Below are 19,436 nucleotides of genomic sequence, written 5' to 3'. Positions count from 1 at the left end.
CTGGTGTTACTGATTACACCGGGCATTTTACAAGAAAAGAGCGCTGCTCCGCCGTGCACACCGGTTGTGACAGCTCCGTCCTCCACACAGCGATTTCCTCATTAACGTCATGGTTCCCTTATAGCATTGGATTTAAATCTGAATTATTGCCAAATAGGCACCTTTGCTTTTCGCTTTGACACCAAATCCTTAGCCATCATCTTGTCCGTCAACACTCTCTCATCCCGTGTGTGTGAAATATGACTCCTGCTACTCTGAGTTGAGACTCCATACGGAGCAGACACTTTCACTGTCAGTTTGTAGCGTCCGTCGTCCGACTATGTATTGATAACATGGCACTGATACGCAAAAGTGAACTAAATGGGTTTTATTTCTTAGAAAACAGCAAAACAACGGTGGGGGCGGCGGGTACGTAATGTAATCGGTGTGTGCCCAAACACCATGTAACACTGGTAACATCGACTACAGCGGCAATCCTAATGTCCACCTCTGTTGTCAACCAAGACTGCTGCTGCCAGGCCCTGATTAGCAAAAGTATATCACCACAAAAACAGAAAAGGCCGAAGGTTAAAAGCGACAGTCATTTTCATAACAGACTTGCAAAATTAAGCTCTTGCAAAAGTAGTTTATTACACACCATGGCCTTTCTCGTCACAACCAATCAGGATCACGACGACCTTTGACGTTTAACCTCATGACCGCTTTGTAAAAGTGCATTCTTCTCCTCAGCTTACATGGAGAGTACAGCCATGCCCCTCTTTTAAATCTACAGTACGGGTTGAGCTGCCGCTGCACATGAGCTGCTGCTGCTGCTGGTTACTGGGCTTATAATTAGGGAGCAGCCATTGATGCAATGTGGCCCCATGTGCCCTCCTAGGGGGAAGATAAGAACAGCAGAAAGACTCGCGTAATTTGAAGGGGGAGCGATAACATGACAAGGGGTATATCTTTAGGCAAGGTCTATTAAGAGCCCTTCAGATTTTTAGTCAGAGGTCTCACGGCTTTGCTTCTCTTAGAATGTGATATTAATATAATACATTTCACTGTTTTCATGCAGGAAAGTGTTCTCCTGTTGGCTACAGCGGGGCGGCCAAGGATTTGGAAGATTAGACCCAACCTTGCAAATTGTTCACAATTTTCTGTTTTTTCATATCCAATCATGAACTGCAAGACCACCTGATGATATCTAGGACAGACAATCCCACAGACAGAGCAGTTCAACCATGCATCTGTGCTCTCTGATAGGACAAGACCAAGAAGCAGCATGCATTTAACAAGTAGGGACAAGCCATAAATGATAACGCTGGTGATGTTCTTTTTTTTCTGTTTGTCTTCAAATCAAATGAAAAGAGCAAAAGCAACAACGTGTTTTTCTGTGTAGCCGAAGCCTGATATACATGTAGCTTATTCCTCTGAGCCGTAGAGCTCCATTGTTGTCCAAAAAGAATTAAAGCACATCAGTGAGCCACAACACGTTCCTTCATTACCATTAACGTGGGCACTGCAGTTTATTTGGAGTCAAATTCACCATCATTAGTCTGCAGCTAAAAATATTCCCCATAAGTGCACCATGTACTTCTGTTTAATAACATTTGCTTAAAACTACAGTTCCCAGCACTTTAAGGACATTACTAAGCCTTTTTTGGCCTTTCTGTTTTAAAGATTTATGTCTTCATTAGAAGTAATTGGGCGTGGGATTGACACGGACCAGTTGGGGAAGTACATTAATTGTGATTTTAGCCTTTTTATGGGATTTGTTGACAATGAGAAAAACAGAATAATGCCAGCCTTATCCTTGAAGGAGGATTGGAGCTGGCCATTTTGGCTACTCGGATCTCTCCTCACAATGGGGTGACTCACACATCAACAGGGCTGTAGCTAATGATTCGGGACCGTGAATTGGCCCGTGACAATGGTTGGGACAAGTAGAGGGTTTAAAAGGAAGAAAAACTGAAGAAACATGTATGATAAGGAGTCAAAAGTCTGATTTGTTTGCAAAGCCCAATATCACATACAATGACTGTGTTTACATGCAAAAAATATTGTTTTTTTGCCCTTATTCTAAAAAACAACAACATTCCTACTAAGCTGTTTACATGGCTAATGGAAATTAATATTCCACTAATATTCACGTTTACATGCAGCCATGCGTACTCTAATTAACATAACTGGTGGCGGACTTGTTCGACCGTGCAAAAACAGGCTCCCTCTTTCATTCCTTCAAACATCTTCTTTCAAGCGTTGCGATATTTGCACATATTCAAAAACCTGTTGATATCCAAGCCTTTCATGATGTTTAAAACCAGAAAGGAGGGCTTTTCTTTTGTGCATGCATCTCTGCAAACTGTCAGCTTATCGGTTTGTATACAACGAACAGAGCTGGCCGAAAACAGGCAAGAGGCTATGGGTCCGCCTGTCGCAAACTGCCATAAAAACCCAGATTGAGACGCATATTTCGAATGCACTGTATACACGTCCAAAGAATGCTCCTGAGACCTGAATAATATCGGCACATCCAACACGTCTTTATCGGAAAATGCTCCATTCAGAATAAAGCCTAATTCAGAATATCCAAACAGAATAGCCAGTTTACTAGGGATGGGTATCGGTAAAGTGTCCACCGAAATAACCCAGTACCAAGTAGTAGCAAAGCTTCTCCACTCAAGTGATACCTGCATCGATCCTTTTTATGCCCAGACATAGAAAAAAATGACTATTTGTATGGTTTTGCTCGCAGACAATAACCGCAAGCATTCTTCGATTTAATTCAACGTGTTATTGGCCCACTATAACCCAGACAGCCAGGATTGCCTGCCTGCACACGGCTCTGAACACAGCTAACAGGGCTAGGATGGGCACTACACTTCATTGTGACGCGACAACAGCCGTAATCGTTTAATGAGCGCTGTGCAGTGCGGAGGCGATTAGCTAGCCAGTGCGTCACACACACAGCTTCCATTCATATGATGGGTATCGAATGAAGTACTCTATTGGTATCAGTCTCACTCTAAGGGTACTGGTATTGGTACTGGCATCGTCATTTTTTAAATGATACCCACTACTACTATTACTGACACCTATCAAATTCGGAATAATAGCGTAATATTAGTGTGCATGTAAACGTAGTCAGTGTCTCACTGGGCTTTACAGGCCCAAGACGGCAACAAGAAATAACTCCTCAAACAACCTCAGCACATAGAGAGAAGAAAAAGAGGAGGAAACCTCAAGAGAGTCTATTCAAAGAGAGATTCCTCCTCCTCCCTGGACAGCTGGGAGTGCAACAGCTGCTGTAGGTGGAAAAATGGCTATTAAAAATGAACAGAGCAAATGTATTAGAGAAGGAACACATATATGCAACAACGGGATTATATTTGAACATTCATAAAATCTCTGATCTGTTATAAAAAGTCCAATTAAGTAAATCTAAGGAAAGGGTCCAAGATCGGTTCTTGATATCGTCCAAGGTGCCGGCTGGGTGGGCTCAGTGTTGGAGTAGCAGCAAGGTAGTTTGAAAGAAGCTTCTCCTTGATGCTGCAGCAATGAGCTTGATGGATGGTAGTAGAGATCATTTTAAAAGGAAATCTTGAGTGGCATTTCATCCTCAAGTGTTTCCTTCATGTCTTGGTATGAGCTCATGTGGACTGTTGCCATGCGTGTAGGGTGAAGAAGACATGTCTGAAAATATGTCAGAGTGAATTACCCATCCATAGACGAGCCTTTGTATCGCTGGTGTGAGCAATGTGCTCTGGTATCAAAGGTGAAAACTAATCTGGGCACTGAAATTCCCTCCTCTTTCACTGCCCTGACACTTTGCCTTTCAAATGGCCCTGACGAGATGCAAACATGTAAATTGCTGGTGGAGGAGATGGAGCGTCCACTTAGGTCTAAATGGCACGGATAGCACAACTGTCAGACGGTAAAATGGAACCGGGCTGAGATCACGGCGAGCGATCTGTAATCAAAAATGGAGGAAAATTGCATTGCGGTCGGGGGACAGAGGGGATGGGACGAGAGAGGCCGAGGGAGAGTCAGACATACAGTAGCTTCCTGGTCTGAAGGGGTAATGATTTACCTTTCTGTTCTTCTCTCTCCATCCGTCTCCACGCCTTTTGTCTATATAATCACTCTTCGTGTCCTTATCTCCCCTATCACGGCTTTTCATTGTCGTCCCTGCTACAAGCTGTTTTCTGTACTACATAACATTTTTCATGCATTTATTCTCTGCACGGTTGGCTGCATTCATTCAAGAGCATCCCTCACACCCCCTCCTTCTCTCCCAGCACCTCTCTCTCTCAGGGGGCTAAACGCTGCCACAGTTAGAGAGAGCAGTCCAGCACCGGTTACACCTCCTGACTAACACCTCGTTCCCACACGGCTCTGTGCATGTATACAAGTCAACCGGAAGTTCATTCATTCCCATGGGAACCTCGTGATCACTGATGTGTTCACTAGGGCTAACCAGAATGCTTCAAAGCTGTGACCGTTGCCATGGTAATCAACCTCCAAATCAGTATTCGAACGCGTCGTTTTTTACATGTAAGTATGTAATAATAAAGCATAAATCCCCAAAATAGTCCATGAGATATGGAATAATCCCACAGCATTATTCATTATTCATTTTCAACATGAATTATTATTAGTTATTCTCAGATGGATATCGCTGTTTGTTGTGTGTAGAGGTGCGTCTGTGTGTGTGTGCAGTAGTTTGGCAGCGACACTGAAACAAGGGAGATGGAGACCGACAGGCGGAAGAACATGTCAGCCAGCACTGACATGAAGCCCAAAAAATGGTATTCAGGGCAGCCCTAGTGTTTACGAAACTCCTCCTTCCGTTTTTTTTTTTTTTTTTATCCGTAATTTGCCTTGATTACGTTGAAGAAATAGAACTTTTGCGGCAGATAACGGACAGACCGTTTACACCGTGTAGCGAATTGATAAACTGATGGATATTATGCTAATGTCCTGTGGAATAACGTCCTGTGGAATTTAGCGAATTGATATACCGATGGATATACTGTAAATACAGCTCTATTTATACATTTTTTTTCAGTGAAATGTTCGACGGCATATTTAGCAGTTTTGTGAACTAGTTTGTTAAAAGACATGAACCAGCTAGCATGTTAGCCACTGTTAGCTAAATGTGCCGTCGAACTTTCCATTTACTCGTCTAGACTGAACGGCGAAAAACAGACTCATAATGTTAGATATTAAAAAACAGTTTTATGTCTATGCAGTAACTTCTCTCCCATATCTGCGGTGGTTGTGGTCTGCGTGTTAGCGTTGGTTTTCTTCAGGTTCTCCGGTTTCCTCCCACAGTCCAAAGACATGCAGGTTAGGTTAATTAGTGACTCTTAATTGCCCGTAGGTGTGAATGTGAGTGTGAATGGTTGTCTGTCTCTGTGTCAGCCCTGTGATAGTCTGGCGACTTGTCCAGGGTGTACCGAACCTTTGCCCAATGTCAGCTGGGATCACCCCCGCGACCCTGATTAGGATAAGTGGTTACAGATAATGGATTGATGGATTGATGTTTCTATCCATCCGTGACGAGACACATTTCCTTGCGTTGAACACAAGGGGACGTAATCTGTATAATATACGGGGTTACGGACACAAAACTATGGGGAAACGAGGCGTTCATTTTGGTGTTCCAGGGAGGTGGTGGCAAAACCCCATACCCGCAAACATGCATTGTAATTTCTATGGCGAAGCAAATAGAGCCATGAAATGCCCAACATCACACAGTTTCTTTTTTATGTAGTCAGTCAGCACCAGAAGGGGCTGGTAGAGGTTTGTACTGGAGACAGAGAAAGGGCATGGAAAAATGGTGGTGTTTTTGTGAGAGCTCTGTAAAGCTCGGCGCCGTTAAGCACCACACAGGCAAACGTACGCTTATTTACCCACCGAGACCTCCACTGCCGGAGAGCGATGCATTCTGTGAGAGAGGCTGTTTGCATTGTGTTGCTTGCAGAGGCTGGGTTTACCGTGCACCCACTCTCCGCCGCGTCGTTTTTAAGTGTTAACAGAGCAGAACCTGTGGAGCGCTGCACTATACTCTCATCCGTTGTCATAGGGGGAAAAATGGCATGTTTTGGTACAACGTATCGACCAGCAAGGGAACGAGGTGCGGACCGCTGTAATGTATGCTCCCACTCTGTGTGCTGAACAGCATGCCATCTCAGGGACTTGAGAGCAGAGCGTGAGCGGTGTGTGTAAAGAGAGCAGAGGTGTTTCTGGCATGTGTGTGTGTGTGTGTTCTGCCATGTCCACGCCTGTAACTGTGAGTGTGTGTGGACCTCATCCATTGAGCATTCTGTGGCGTGGAGCGATTGGAAGAGATGAGTCACCCCTCTCAGACAACACCTACCAACCATCTCTCTCTCTCTCATGCACACACACACATACACGTGCAAAGACGATGAGACATGATGTTGGGAGGCAGAGTTTCAGGCTCGCTCATATCGTCCCTTTAAAACAAAACCCTGTCGAAGAGGTTAGTCTCATTCCAGCCTCTCTGCTCTACATTTTACACCAATCTTCTCTCAGATTTATTTTTATTGATTTATGCTCTCACACTGAGGAGATGGAAGGTTTTCTCACAAGTATGGAGGCGCAGGGTGGCGGCTTGGATCTAATGTGGTGAAATGAGGTGAAAAAATCTTGACATGAAATCGGGGTTGGGTGAAGACGGCTAATGCAGTTGTGGATTTGGTTCCGGGTTGGCAAGATTACCTGGAAGTCCAATGTAATCTTTTATCACTCTTTGATCATTTTTATTAACAAAGAGCAATATGAAAAAACATTCAGGTAGCAGGTTTCTAATTTTTAGCCAGCACTAACTGTCAGGTGAAATGACAGATTGTATCAGCAGCTAATTCATTTCAATTCTGTAAGTAACTTGCAGAATCTGAAATGATTCTTGGCTATTGTCTTGTGAACATACCCTCTCCAAGCTGTTGTCTTTACTCGTCCAAAGATAATTTTTGAGGGATAAATTACACCATAGTGTGGTCCATAGACTGTATATAAGAAGTGGACGTAGTCACCGTGACGTCACCCTAGGGCCCGATGAAATCCTTTTTTTTTTGCAGATTTTCCGTTTGAATTTCCAACGCCAATTTGCCTCTGATCTGAGGCTTTTGTCAGGAAGCTCCGAAAACTGTCGGCGATTGGAAAATCAGGGCTAAAGTCGTGTAGTGTGAACTACGCTCGTCGTTTCAGAGGGCCTCTTTGACATGACTGTGTGTGTGTGGAGGAGCGGAGCGGAGCCTTCGGTGAAACGCCGACATAGAGATCAGAGGAGAGATTGTGCCCGTAAATGAAACCAAAACTTAGCGGCATGATCTCTTTTCTGTTTATTCAGCATAGGCACTATGAAAAGAACGCTTATAATGGCAGGGAAAATCCAGAATTTCATAAATTGCATCAACGTTTTGGCAAATTCCACGATATTCTGCTTCATGGATAATCTGCTGATTTCATTTTTATCTTCAAAGTCGGTGATTCCGTATATGTTTCCACATCATGAAAATCATAGGGCCCTACGTCACCCATTGGTTTGTGGACTGCCATTTTGAAGACTCGGCCTTGGCATTTTGGTCGTTGCCATCTAGTTTTCGGCCATCGTCATGTTGTTATTCTGAGACCTGAAGTAATTAAGGATTAAAGTTGTACAATGAAAACACAGACCGGACAACACCGTGGTAGCAACCTGTCAATCCCAAAGTAGCCACGCCCTAAAGCATCCCCTGCTTTATGGTCTATTTGACTCTAAATGGGGCCATAATTCACTAAATGAACCTCATGCTGTATTGAAGAAGACTTGTGATTGGGACCATAAACTCATGTTTACAATGTTTAGGCACTTGGGTTCACTTTTCAGACTTGGAGGTTGCTGCCTGGTCTGGTCACACTTGTTTCTTGTACAGTTAGTTACTTGTGCAGCTATGTGATGGTGCAGTGGGGTGTCTATTTGATTGTGTTTATGTTTTAGGGTATTTATCGCTGTGTGGTTGGGTGTATGCTTGTGTATGCAACTGTACGTTTACAATGATGCTAGCAGCATGGCTAGAAATGTCAGTCTGTCTGTCGTTCTTCCACTTTGGTCCAGACTGAAATATCTCAACAACTATTGGATGGATTGCTATGCATTTTGTACAAACATTCATCCACCCTGACTTCCTCTATCACAATATTGACATTTGACTATTGAATGGATTCTCATTAAATTTGGTACATTGATTCCCCCATAGGATAAATTACAACAAAAAAGAGAAAATACCGGGTGCTCTCGGTTGTGAAGTAGCCTTAGTGAACTCCAGGTGAATGCAAGGTGCTCTTGAAGTCAGACTAGACAAAGTGTAGCCCCTGGGCTTACTTCAGGCACACTCACACCGAGCCAAGGCTGTAGTTAAAATGCCTTTATTAGTTTAGGGCATATCAAAGTTGAACAACAGGAGAACACTGACCGGTTTCGACCCACACTGGGTCTTCCTCAGAGCGTGACTGGAAAGAGGAGTCAACCCGAGTGAAATGTTGTGAATCCGTAAATAGACGATTAGTGGCCAGGAGGCTAAATTACTCCAGCATATCACACATTAAATGTACCACAAATAGGCTAGGAAAAGAAGTTTATAGTCACAGTAATGATTATAACCATAATAATACAATAACACTAAGGGACTAAGTCTGTTTCCAAAACTGTCCTGAAAGACCTGGTCGCACCATAGCGTCATATCATCACTGTGGTTCGGACACAAACGCATTATTTAAAGCCTGACAAGATGGATTTTTTGTGATCTCATGACGCCCGCGATCCTCTTGTGATGTTCCGGGAATGCAGCTGCCGTGCAAGGTAACTGCTGTGCAGCCTCCAAAATGATCATCCATTTGAATCAACAGGGACGTGGTGGGATGAGTTACTGCACAACTGTTGTATTAGCCTGCTTTACTAGGTGTACCTAATAAACTGGCAACTGAGCGTATACTCAATACGGGATGTGAAAGGATTTGAGTTCAATAATGGATTCAGATCTGATAAAAAGCTATTAAAGTCCAGCCCTACATGAAACACGTCTTTGTGTCAGGGAGCTTTTGATAAAAGCGGAGCTCCTCAGTAAACACCAGTCAGCCTGTGGTAAGATCGAGTATCTCCCAGTAGCCATGTGTTTTTACTGTATGAGTGTGAAAGGAGGCATCATGCTCAGCAAATCTTCCCTGGATAAATAACAAGCCGAAGAAAGAAAGAGATTAGAGTCATTGCAATGTCTCCGTCTTATATTAAAAAGCTATCTTCTCCCTGCTTTCACATTTGTTCGTATTGATTCATTCTGTTGGTAGCAGGCGTGAGTACTCGTGTCTCTTTGTTTCCAGTCGTAGAGGGGGTTTGCCTACAGTGAATTATGAGCTTGTACTCAAGGTTGAGCAGTGTACGAGGCTCATTTATTTGATAGTCACGCTTTAAAATATCTCCACAGAACAGCGATTGCTATAACTTTTGTATAGGAATTTAGGAACGGCCTAAAGTTAAATGCAACACTTCCAATCTGGGGCTCTAGAGAAATTAATGCTAATGAAACAATGCCCCCTTGATGTTTGAGGAGATAAACACACCGCGAAGGATACGTCTGAGCCTCAAATGACGACGCTCATCTTCCACGCCGAGCGAGGTTCCTCATCAGCTCATAATGTCGGTTGATTTGATGGATGTGTGCTTCGATGCCGCCACGTGATTTGATTACTCGTTTCACGGTGGGCCTCGTTTGCCTCCGCTGTTGAACATTCGCCGACGCGAGGCGCTGATTACAAGCGTGACCGTTTCTCAAAGCTACGAGCTGAGTGACAGCCACAAGGTGCAGCTGAAACATTGACGACCTGCATTAATGGTGCGTGGCCGTTTTTCTTGACTGCTGTCCCGTCTGCTGTCCCGTTTCTCTCTCTGTTATCCGGCGGTGTACTGTACGGGGCGAGCCAGAGTGGGTTTGATTTGCACTCCGGTTCTGTTGCAGCGTTCACGCGGCCACTCAAGGATGATAAAATACAGTGCTGGGTGGGAGCCGGGAGCCCGCAGGCTGTTCACTAGAGGATTTTAATTTTGTTTTTCTCTCCCTCCCTTCCTCTTCCCTCTCTCCCGCAATGTTTGTGCATTCTTGCGTGCACCGATGTGATTACAACGGGGAAAAGGAGCACATTTGCGAGGACATATGTCACAGATTGGCTTACAGATTCTGCGGCATCAACAGCATCAATTAAAAGCCAAATGCATTCAATTTGCAAAAGAGTTTTGGGTTCTACAGGTTGCGCGGTTCGTCAGACACCGAAGCCTGTAAGTCCTCTCAGTGTATTTGCCCCATTTTATTTTGCAGGGCTGATAACCTTGCACCCACTGTGCCTGCGAGCTGAGATTATGGATCAAGTTTAATTGACTCTGGTAATCTGATTTTGGCGTGGGGAGGGAGGATCCGGGATTAAAGTTGTAACTACAACACAAGCAGGGGATCAGGGGCCTGTTTAGCTGCAGACGCTAGGGGACAATGGAGGCATGTTTAGACGTAACATGCCAGTGCTAATCCAGAATAGGCTAAACTAAGCTGCCCTGTATGGTAATATTGTTGCCTCCGCTGTAATGAATTGCGCTGTCACATTGTCCTGCCACGCAGACACTGTAATAAAGTGGCCAGTGGTGCTGTGATGTAATACGATAGCAATAATGATAATAGCATGGAGTGGAGGGATCACATTTGAAGCTGGCTGGCCTCAGCTGACATTCTGCTATTGGCTTCTGCGAGGAAGAGTACAACAGTTGTTTAGAGTGCGCCGCGAGCTACGCCAATGGCCTATCAGTCATCATGACAGCCGGGTCAACAAGGGAATTACAAGTTTACAGTCTGTAACTGTTGCACAGCACAGCGAGATCTATACGTAAGTTAAATGTACAGGAGGCGATGTAGCAGCCTTTAAGAGAAAGAAAATCTACACATGCTTTTATAAATAGATGGATTATGTAAAGAAAAAGGCAACACCTGCCACAATTTTTATTGACTTTGTTTCGTGAGGTCAAAGTGGTTAAAAAGTGAAATCCACACCTATATATTTATACGCGTAGCGCACCAATCGGCAAACAAGCTCTATGGTGGCAGGTGTGGTTCATCCAAAACACCAGTGTGATTAAACATCCACAAACAGTTCAATAAAGTTCGTAGAAAAAGTACATAAAAACAGTAATACAAAAGCCATACTTCTAATTATCATACTTCTAAATACCAAACATATCTTATTAATGAACATTATGTCATATTCATCATCACATATACCAGAAAATACATCACTTACATTCAAAAATATTACATTACGTTAGAGGAAAAAGGAAAGAAGAAATCTTGAACACATGCACAGAAATTGGGTTCAAACACTCTTCTAAAGGAGTTATCTATATCAAATCCCAATATGGAAAAAAGAAAAAGCATTTATAACGTTTTTTAAATAAATATATAGGTGTGATTTCCATTTTTCAAACACTTTGACCTGATGAAGATCCAAGCAGGACCGAAACATAGTCTGTAAAAATTGTGGCATGGAGTAATGTGCAGGCGTAACCTTTTCTTTACCGATGCTGTTCTGATTGCCTCGCACCTACGTGATGTGCGTATAATTAATCTTCTTCAACTAATATGTGGATAATAACAACGGTGCAGAAAAGCTGTAGTATATAGTGTTCAGTATAAGTACAGTACATGTGCTGCAGCAGTTTGCCCCACATCACCCCAGGAGCGTAAACACTGCTTCTAGGAGCCATATGAACATTTGTTCAGGGCACCGTGTAGTCCGCCTCGCCATTTTTCTGTGGGCCTCTCCATCTGCTGAAAGGGACAGTCTCCCCCTCATCCTTCTTCCTTTTCCTCTCTATTCTCTCTCCTCCAGCTCTGTCTGCTGTAAGGTCTTTTTTTTGTAACCTTTATTTGTCCAGAGGAGAGTTCTGCTGAGCATGCACACTCTTATTCCAGCTTTGCCCTTCTTCTCTTTCATACTCTCCTGCTGTATGTGCTGCCCCTTAAAATGGCAGTTCCTCTATTGTTGGCCTGAGAGCAGCTGTTCGGCACCTTGCACAAGGGTACCTCTGTAGTAGTAGTTGTTGAAGAAGGGTTGTTACCCATTCACTTTTCAGCCAGCCAGCTTCTTCTCAGACCTTTAGGCTACTGCTGTCCCTCTTTGGCTGGTCTGGAAGCAGCCTGGTCCACTAGCACTTCAGCTTGAAATGTCTGCTTGTTAGTCTCCTCTTCTGTTTTTTGTGATGCTCCTGATTCTTTGTAGTCGGGCTAAAAATAATTGCAGACTAATTTTCTGTTGATCGACAACTGATTAATTGTTTCAGCTCTATTGTGTGACATTTTACTTCAACAGCGACATTGTTTTGCCGTTTTATGGGTGTAATATCTCTCAAAAGATGCTCCTTGTCTAAGCCTGCAACTAACAGTTCTTCTATTTCCATTTAATCTCTCAATGACTCAATCATTTGGTCTGTAATATATCAGAAAATAGTGAAAATGCCTACCACAATTTTCAAGATTCAACATTGACATATTCAAACTGCTTGTTTTAGCTGATTAACCATCCAAAATCCAAAGATATTCAGTTAACTATCATGGAAGACTAAGAAAACCAGCAAATATTCACATTTTTTGGGCATTTTTTGCTCATAAAATAAAAGGGTAACTTTTGTGTTTTTCAACCTGGACCCTATTTTCCAATGTTTTTGTGTTTAAGTGACTAATGGGAATAAAAAATGTTTGAAACCGGTCCAGTATTGAGGGAGAGCGCTGCAGCGGGCAGCTGCCAAACAAGCTACGAGGACAATTGCACACTTAATGTAACAGAAAGTGCTTGTTTTTGCCACTGACAGGCTCAGATTGTTATTATAAGTGTCTGACAACATTATGGAAAGGACCCATTATCTTACCTTTCTTTTGATCTTGTGTTCAAGTCCCGCTCAAGGAGAAGTCTCGTTGAGAAATCTGAATATCCATTTACTCTGGCTCAAATAAACATGGTCGGCCAATCATTTAAAAATTCATCCATGACATTGAAAATATTTTAGATAACACTAAGCCACACTGCCTGTACTCCAACACAACAAACTCTGCCCGGCTGCCATTTGCGTTTCCACCATGGATACATCCCACTCATCCACCGTTGTCTTCCGGCAACACGTCACCTCGCCAGATTTCAGAATGAGACTTCTCCTTGAGCGAGACTCTTTCTATGATGTCAGATGCTTATAATAACAATCAGAGTCTGTCAGTGGCAAAAACAAGCACTTTTAGTGGACATGAATGAGGCACAAGCGTGCATGACATCACATCACATCCGTTGGATTTTCCCGGAAAAAGCGGCCCGCATTCTTTCCATTAAAAGCAGTCTACAGGCTGATAGAGGAAACCCAGAAAGCTGCGAAATGTCTAATTTTTTAGGTCAGGTTACAACCTATTCACACAATGTTTACATATTTAAAAACTTCCATACAGTCCCTTTAATAAGAACAATAATAATTTACCCTCATTCATTAATTTAAAAAAATAAAAATACAATATTTTTTTTGCTTTACTCCAATACTCTTCCTAGGCTCCCTGGTAGCCCGCTGTCTATTCTTTACAGTGAACTGAAAATAGCAGGGGTTGACTCATCACTGAAAGGGTTCATATCTCCTACAGCAGTAAGTCCAGACCCCAGCAGGCAATGTGTGTGTACAGTATGTCATATCTTACTGCTCAGCTATGAAGACCTTTCCTGCTTCTGCAGCTTTAGTCCCTCCGGATGTTTAGCTCCACTATCGACAGCTCAGCTATAGGATGCTGATGTTAGTCTGTCTGTCTGTCGGTACATTCTGCTGCTAGCAGGGCTTTTTAGGCTTTTAATAAACTCAAAATGAGTTTCAAGGATGTAGCGCATACACAGTGAAAAAAACATCCTAAATTAAGTATACTCAAAAATGCCGGCATGTATAATTACATTACTTCATTTTTGAATGTGGTGTTAATGGACGCTACTGACTCACAATGCAGTGTTTGATAGAAATGGAGGAGCTACTAGAAACTGCAAAGAGTGAAAAGATGGCAGACGGTGCTGTGAATAAATCCAAAATAAAAGATAAAATCAAGAAATCAAATTGGCAATAGCATTCAAAGCCGCAGCTCGACCGTCTGTCGGCGCAGTTTGTGAGCACAGTACATTAATTTATAACATACTAAAAGTCAATGTACTACTTTTTAGTAATAAGGCACTGGGGCACACGTATGGTTGTGTGAGTAACCACTTCTGAGATGCATGACGTCTTATGGATTTTGAGGAAAGCAGCTCAGCACAGCTGTGGGCTGCTGAGCTTTATTTGTTGGGGTGAGAAATGGTTAAAGACTCTGGAGGCGAGAGGCTGACATTCCCAGTCAACATTATAAGCCCAGTGATGATGATGGTAATGTATCCCGTGAGAACGTTTGACTTCCTCCCTCGCACCTAACGCCATTTAACTATGGCGGCCGTCACTCACCGTGTGACGCTTTAGCATCACGGCGAACTGATCAATGTGTCTGAGCACGATTTAGTTTTTACCGATGCAGTTACCGATTCCCTCGGAAACGTTTTCTCTTTGACCTTTAGTTAAGTCGGTGTTATTTTTCATGATCTAAACCCCTGTGAAGTGTTATTTGCTCTTTAAGTATATAAATCAGCTTACTGACTTAAAAGCTTCATTTCAGCAGGATTTCCTGCTGATGCTTCAGGCCTAGATTTTTTTTCTTCAATTCATTGAGCTGTAATTAACACCAGTTTTTTATTGTCCTTCCGTGACATCGCTCCGGGGACAAATACAAACTTAATACTTCCCTGTAAATCTGTCGCTCCCAAATTATGTGAAGCTGTTTACAATTTTGTAATTTGTTTGTCGTGTGTTTTTCCCCCAAAAGGGGCCGCCCACCCTCACTGTCCTTTCCTTCTCTCTTCCTCTATCTGTCTGTGCTCCCAAAATGATGGTAGATTTTATTGCTCAGGTCTAATTACACTCCTCTCTCTCCAGCTCTTCCCCCGTCCCTCCCTCTTTGATTTTTCTGGCCAAGCTACAAGCTGCAAAAACTCATGTCAGTATTTTTAAAGGATCGATGATTTCTTTTCTTCCACCACCTTTCAAAGTAAGGCAAGAACAGTTCTTCAGAGATATAATAGTTAGTATTAAAGCTGCTCTAATCAATATTTTTTATATTAGCAATGGATCAAATGACTACATGTGTCTGGAAGGTGTTGAGGTGCAGTGATTAACCACGTGTTTATTAAGGGATAATGTATAGCAAGCCTGTCGTTGTGAAATAAACCCTGACTGGGCGATGCGGCAGGGGCCTTGCATCACCCTGAAGGGGTTTATTTCACAACAATGACCCGCTAGCTGTACATTATCCCACTTATTACATGACTACTTACTTAAGAAATCAATGATTTGTCACAAAAACAGTCCGCCAGAGTCCCAGATCAGGACTGCGCCCATAGCAACGGTTTGTTATACATAGCAACGGTCTGCTATAAAGAAATAACAGACCGTAGAGCATCGTGATTGAATTGAGTATTCAACAAAGCCGTGTAATAAAAGCTTTTTAAAACTGTGACCGTAATCCGGGAGGAAATATGTTTCCTTCGAAACATAATCGAGAATGCAGTTTAGTTGTATGGGAACATAATTTTGTAGGAGACAGGGTTGTTCCAGAAGCAGCAGGCTGCTGTTTTCAGCAAAAAGCTCTGGTAAACTCACTGTACACGACCTGTTCTAGCACTAAACAACAGACAACTAAGTGGTGAAGAAAGTGGAGCATTTAGCAGCTAAAAAGGACCTAAAGGGCTGAAAGGAGTGTGAATATTGGACTTACAGTCATCAGGTGGACAAAGGCACAACGCTAAATCAATGCTAGTGTTGCTCTGTGTTTGCTGGATGTCTACATGCAAAAAGTGTTTGCTAAATCGTTTTCAGGGTTTTCCAGGTTAAAAGAAATGGCAGTTTCCTCTCCATCTCTGGTTAATATTTCACAGTTATGATTTGACCCTTTTTTCCACCCAGCTGGGGCCTCTCTTTGTTGGTGCCATTCTGTGTGAGTAAGCATTTTCGTTTTTTTGTGGTTGGTAGCCTCATATCCTGTGAGTGCCCTGGTTTCTTCCCAGAATTCAAAGACGGCACATTTGCAGTTTACAACGATAACGATGGCAGATTTATCCCTCAAAACTCTTCGTCATTTTTTTAACAATGGTTCCTTGATTTCAGAAGTAGACAAAACCTGGCTTCTCATTTCTAAATTGCTATTTTATCAGCTGTAGTTAGCTAATTAAGCTAACGTTCATTCCATTAGTTGGTTGAAAACGCCTTCACTAGCTGACATTTTGAATGTTACCAGCTGACCTTTGAAAAAGATCCTGTAAGCTAGTTAGCTGGGCATGCTAGCATTTGCAGGTTACGTAAGAGCAGATAAACACACTGTGTAATCCAGACTTTATCACATGTTTTTGGTTTTGGAAAGGCTAAAAAACAGACACTACTCTCCAAAGCTCTTTATATGCTGAGTCTTACTGTAGGTGTGAATGAGAGGAAATGTTGTTTTTCTGTCTATATGCAACCCTTTCTCCCACAAAATCACATTCCCGTACAACTAAACTGCATTCTCAATCATGTTTCGAGGGAAAATGTATTTTCTCCCAGATTAAGGTTGCAGTTTTAAACACGTGGTTAAAGTTGTAAATAGAAACCAAACAAAGCAAAAAACACAACAACACTACTTTGTTAGGTTTAGGCAACAAAACTACTTGGTTAGGTTTAGTGAAATAACAAAAATGGTTTGGCTTAAAATGACTATGTTTCACTCTGTTTGTTTGGCATCCCTCCACTCCTCCTGCTCGCCCGCACATAGTGGACTTTCTCGCTTATTATACTCGTTATTATACCACGTAACTTTCATTAACGGTTGCTCGATATACTACGTCACCTGCTCTGTATGTCGCTTGTTGTACTACGTCACTTGCTGCGGTCGTCCGCGGACATACAAACGTATTTGTGATGCGTCATGGACAAATATAATCCTTCCAAATGTAATTGAGAATGCAGTTAAGTTGTATGGGAATGTAATTTCTAGGAGACAGGGTAGATATATGTATGTGTTAGCCCTGTGATAGACTGCCGACCTGCCCAAGGTGTCCTGCCTCTCATCTATTGTGAGCTGGAGAAAAAGACTCCAGCCCACCGTGACCCTGTAGAGGGTAACTGGGGTACAGATGATGGATGGACAGATGGATAGATGGATGGATGGGAAAGATGTTTTAGTGCTTCAGAAGTGATGTATCTTATGCAGTTTGCAGTTTACAATAAAGACCCAGTGACCTCTTGGAAGTAGCACAACACCATCAGAGCCATGCCTGCTTATACCTACAAAAGATATAACTTATAATTTGAATAGAAATCATGGCGGCTCTAAATCTTTCTTCTTCCTTTTTTCCCTTTCCCCTCTTTAAACACACAGGAAAGGCTTTATTAGACTCAGTGATGAGTGTCTCTACATCTCCCCAGCGTCCTGCGCCCCCCTCCCCCCCAAACCTTTTATTTCATCTCAGGCCGCTACTTTACAACCATGCTTATAAATGCTCACTTGAAGGTCACGACCCCTCGCAGGCCCCGACAGGCTCATCAGCCTTTTGGATAAACACGGAGCGAGAACATCCCACTTGGCTACTCACTGAGACAATGATAGAGTCAGACAGCGTGTGTGTGTGTGTGTGTGTGTGTGTGTGTGTGTGTGTGTGTGTGTGTGTGTGTGTGTGTGTGTGTGTGTGTGTGTGTGCGGATCACTCTCGCAGACACAAACGCACACTGAGCTGGCGGGGTTATGGAGATAAGGTGCACTTTATTTAGCAGCGTCAACATGATGGAGCCTAAATCGTGACGTCACCGCTGCCTCCACACTGAGATGCCAAATGGTGTACAGATTTTTACAATAGCTTGTTTCGTCTCTCAATACGACAGATCTGAAGCTTACAGATACGACGATAATTTAATGTATCAAAAAAGTTCAGAGTTTCAAGCTGTAGCTGTCAAAAAGAATTGAGGAAGTTGGTCTTGTAGAATAAATTACCAAGCAAATGGACTGTGATGTTGATAAGGGCTTAATGAGCGTCTGTTAACAATGCGCCTTTTTAGAGACACAAAAAGCGACTTAACTTTGTTTTCATTTTTCGGTCTTTTTTGCCTGGCCGCTATCTATTTTTGTTTTGCTTTTTATGTTGGCACACTAGGAAGATTATTTTATTGTTGCTCTCAGTCGCTCTGACTCTAAGAGTGTCAGCTAAATGCCTGAAATGCAAAATGTAAATGCAGGCGGAAAAATATTCACTCGACAGGGTTGTTACTCTTTTATGCTGATTTGGACAGCGTACTAACTCGGAAGACATTTCCCTGACATTCATTTGTATTTTGCTTGCATATCTCGTCGGCGCAGTTTACTGTGCCTATGCATATGGAGAGCTCATCATTTTGGTCCTCGGGTGTCGGAGATGCTGTCACTGTGCGGGCCTAGGTCTTGTTCGCTGATTATTTTTTATGATACTGTATTTATGATGACTTCTGTCTGATCTTTCTCTCTCTTTTTTTTTCTGCCGTAGGATCTGAAGAAGGTGCTGTCTTTCCCCCCGTACCCTGGGGAGTTTTTGCACCCGGTCGTGTATGCCTGCACGGCGGTCATGTTGCTCTGCCTCTTCGCCTCCATCATCACGTACATAGTGCACCACAGGTAAGAAGAAAGCACCGCCTCAGCTCTGTTGAAGTATGGGTTTAAACTATAAACACACCTTAACCTCTTCCACTCCACCCTAGGTCGACTTTACTCTCTTTCAGAGGCTGTAGCAGGCTGAGTTTTAGAGCTAGAGTGAAGGTACTGGTATCATATGAAACTAAAAAAGCTGAGAAATTGTTAACAACCATGACATGCTGGCATGTCAGGAAGGAGGATAAATAGCACTATGAAGTTACACTAAATTTTGGGGAGGAAAAACTGGCTTGGCCATTTTCATTTGGGTTCCTTGACCTCTGACCTCAAGATATGTGAATGAAAATGGGTTCTATGGGTATCCATGAGTCTCCCTTTTACAGACATGCCCACTTTATGATAATCACATGCAGTTTGGGGCAAAAAAAATGCAGTTATTTAAATGCAGTATAAATGTGTTATTTCCACCTATTCTAAAATGGTGTGTTTGAATATTTCTGCATACTGGGGTCCCTAAACAGTCTTGGAATCACATGAATTGGGTATCACTGTAAAACTGAGACTCTTGTGGATCCAATGAGACTGATTGTATTCATGTGTGATGATGTTAGTCCCCATAGTAGCCATTTCATTGTAGTGAGACCATTTTTGAAACTTGACCTC

At 42.8% G+C, this 19,436-nt stretch overlaps 2 protein-coding genes across 6 annotated transcripts in view; both read left to right on the top strand.

The window, feature by feature from the left end:
• The window catches only part of LOC141774305 (gamma-aminobutyric acid receptor subunit pi), a 297,207-nt gene that overhangs the window by 232,904 nt on the left and 44,867 nt on the right, over positions 1 to 19,436 (top strand). The gene's annotated exons all lie outside the window — the stretch shown is intronic.
• The window catches only part of adgra1b (adhesion G protein-coupled receptor A1b), a 189,522-nt gene that overhangs the window by 132,964 nt on the left and 37,122 nt on the right, over positions 1 to 19,436 (top strand). For all 4 annotated transcript variants that reach the window (XM_074646867.1, XM_074646866.1, XM_074646868.1 and 1 more), the window contains one exon: positions 18,670 to 18,797. In XM_074646867.1, the coding sequence (XP_074502968.1) occupies positions 18,670 to 18,797 (128 nt within the window). The remainder of the gene's footprint in view (positions 1 to 18,669; positions 18,798 to 19,436) is intronic.

Source organism: Sebastes fasciatus, chromosome 9 (genome assembly GCF_043250625.1).
Source record: "Sebastes fasciatus isolate fSebFas1 chromosome 9, fSebFas1.pri, whole genome shotgun sequence".
In the NCBI taxonomy this organism is placed as follows: domain Eukaryota; kingdom Metazoa; phylum Chordata; class Actinopteri; order Perciformes; family Sebastidae; genus Sebastes; species Sebastes fasciatus.
The sequence above is the reverse complement of the archived record's forward strand: the minus strand, read 5'-3'. Positions and strand labels throughout refer to the sequence as shown.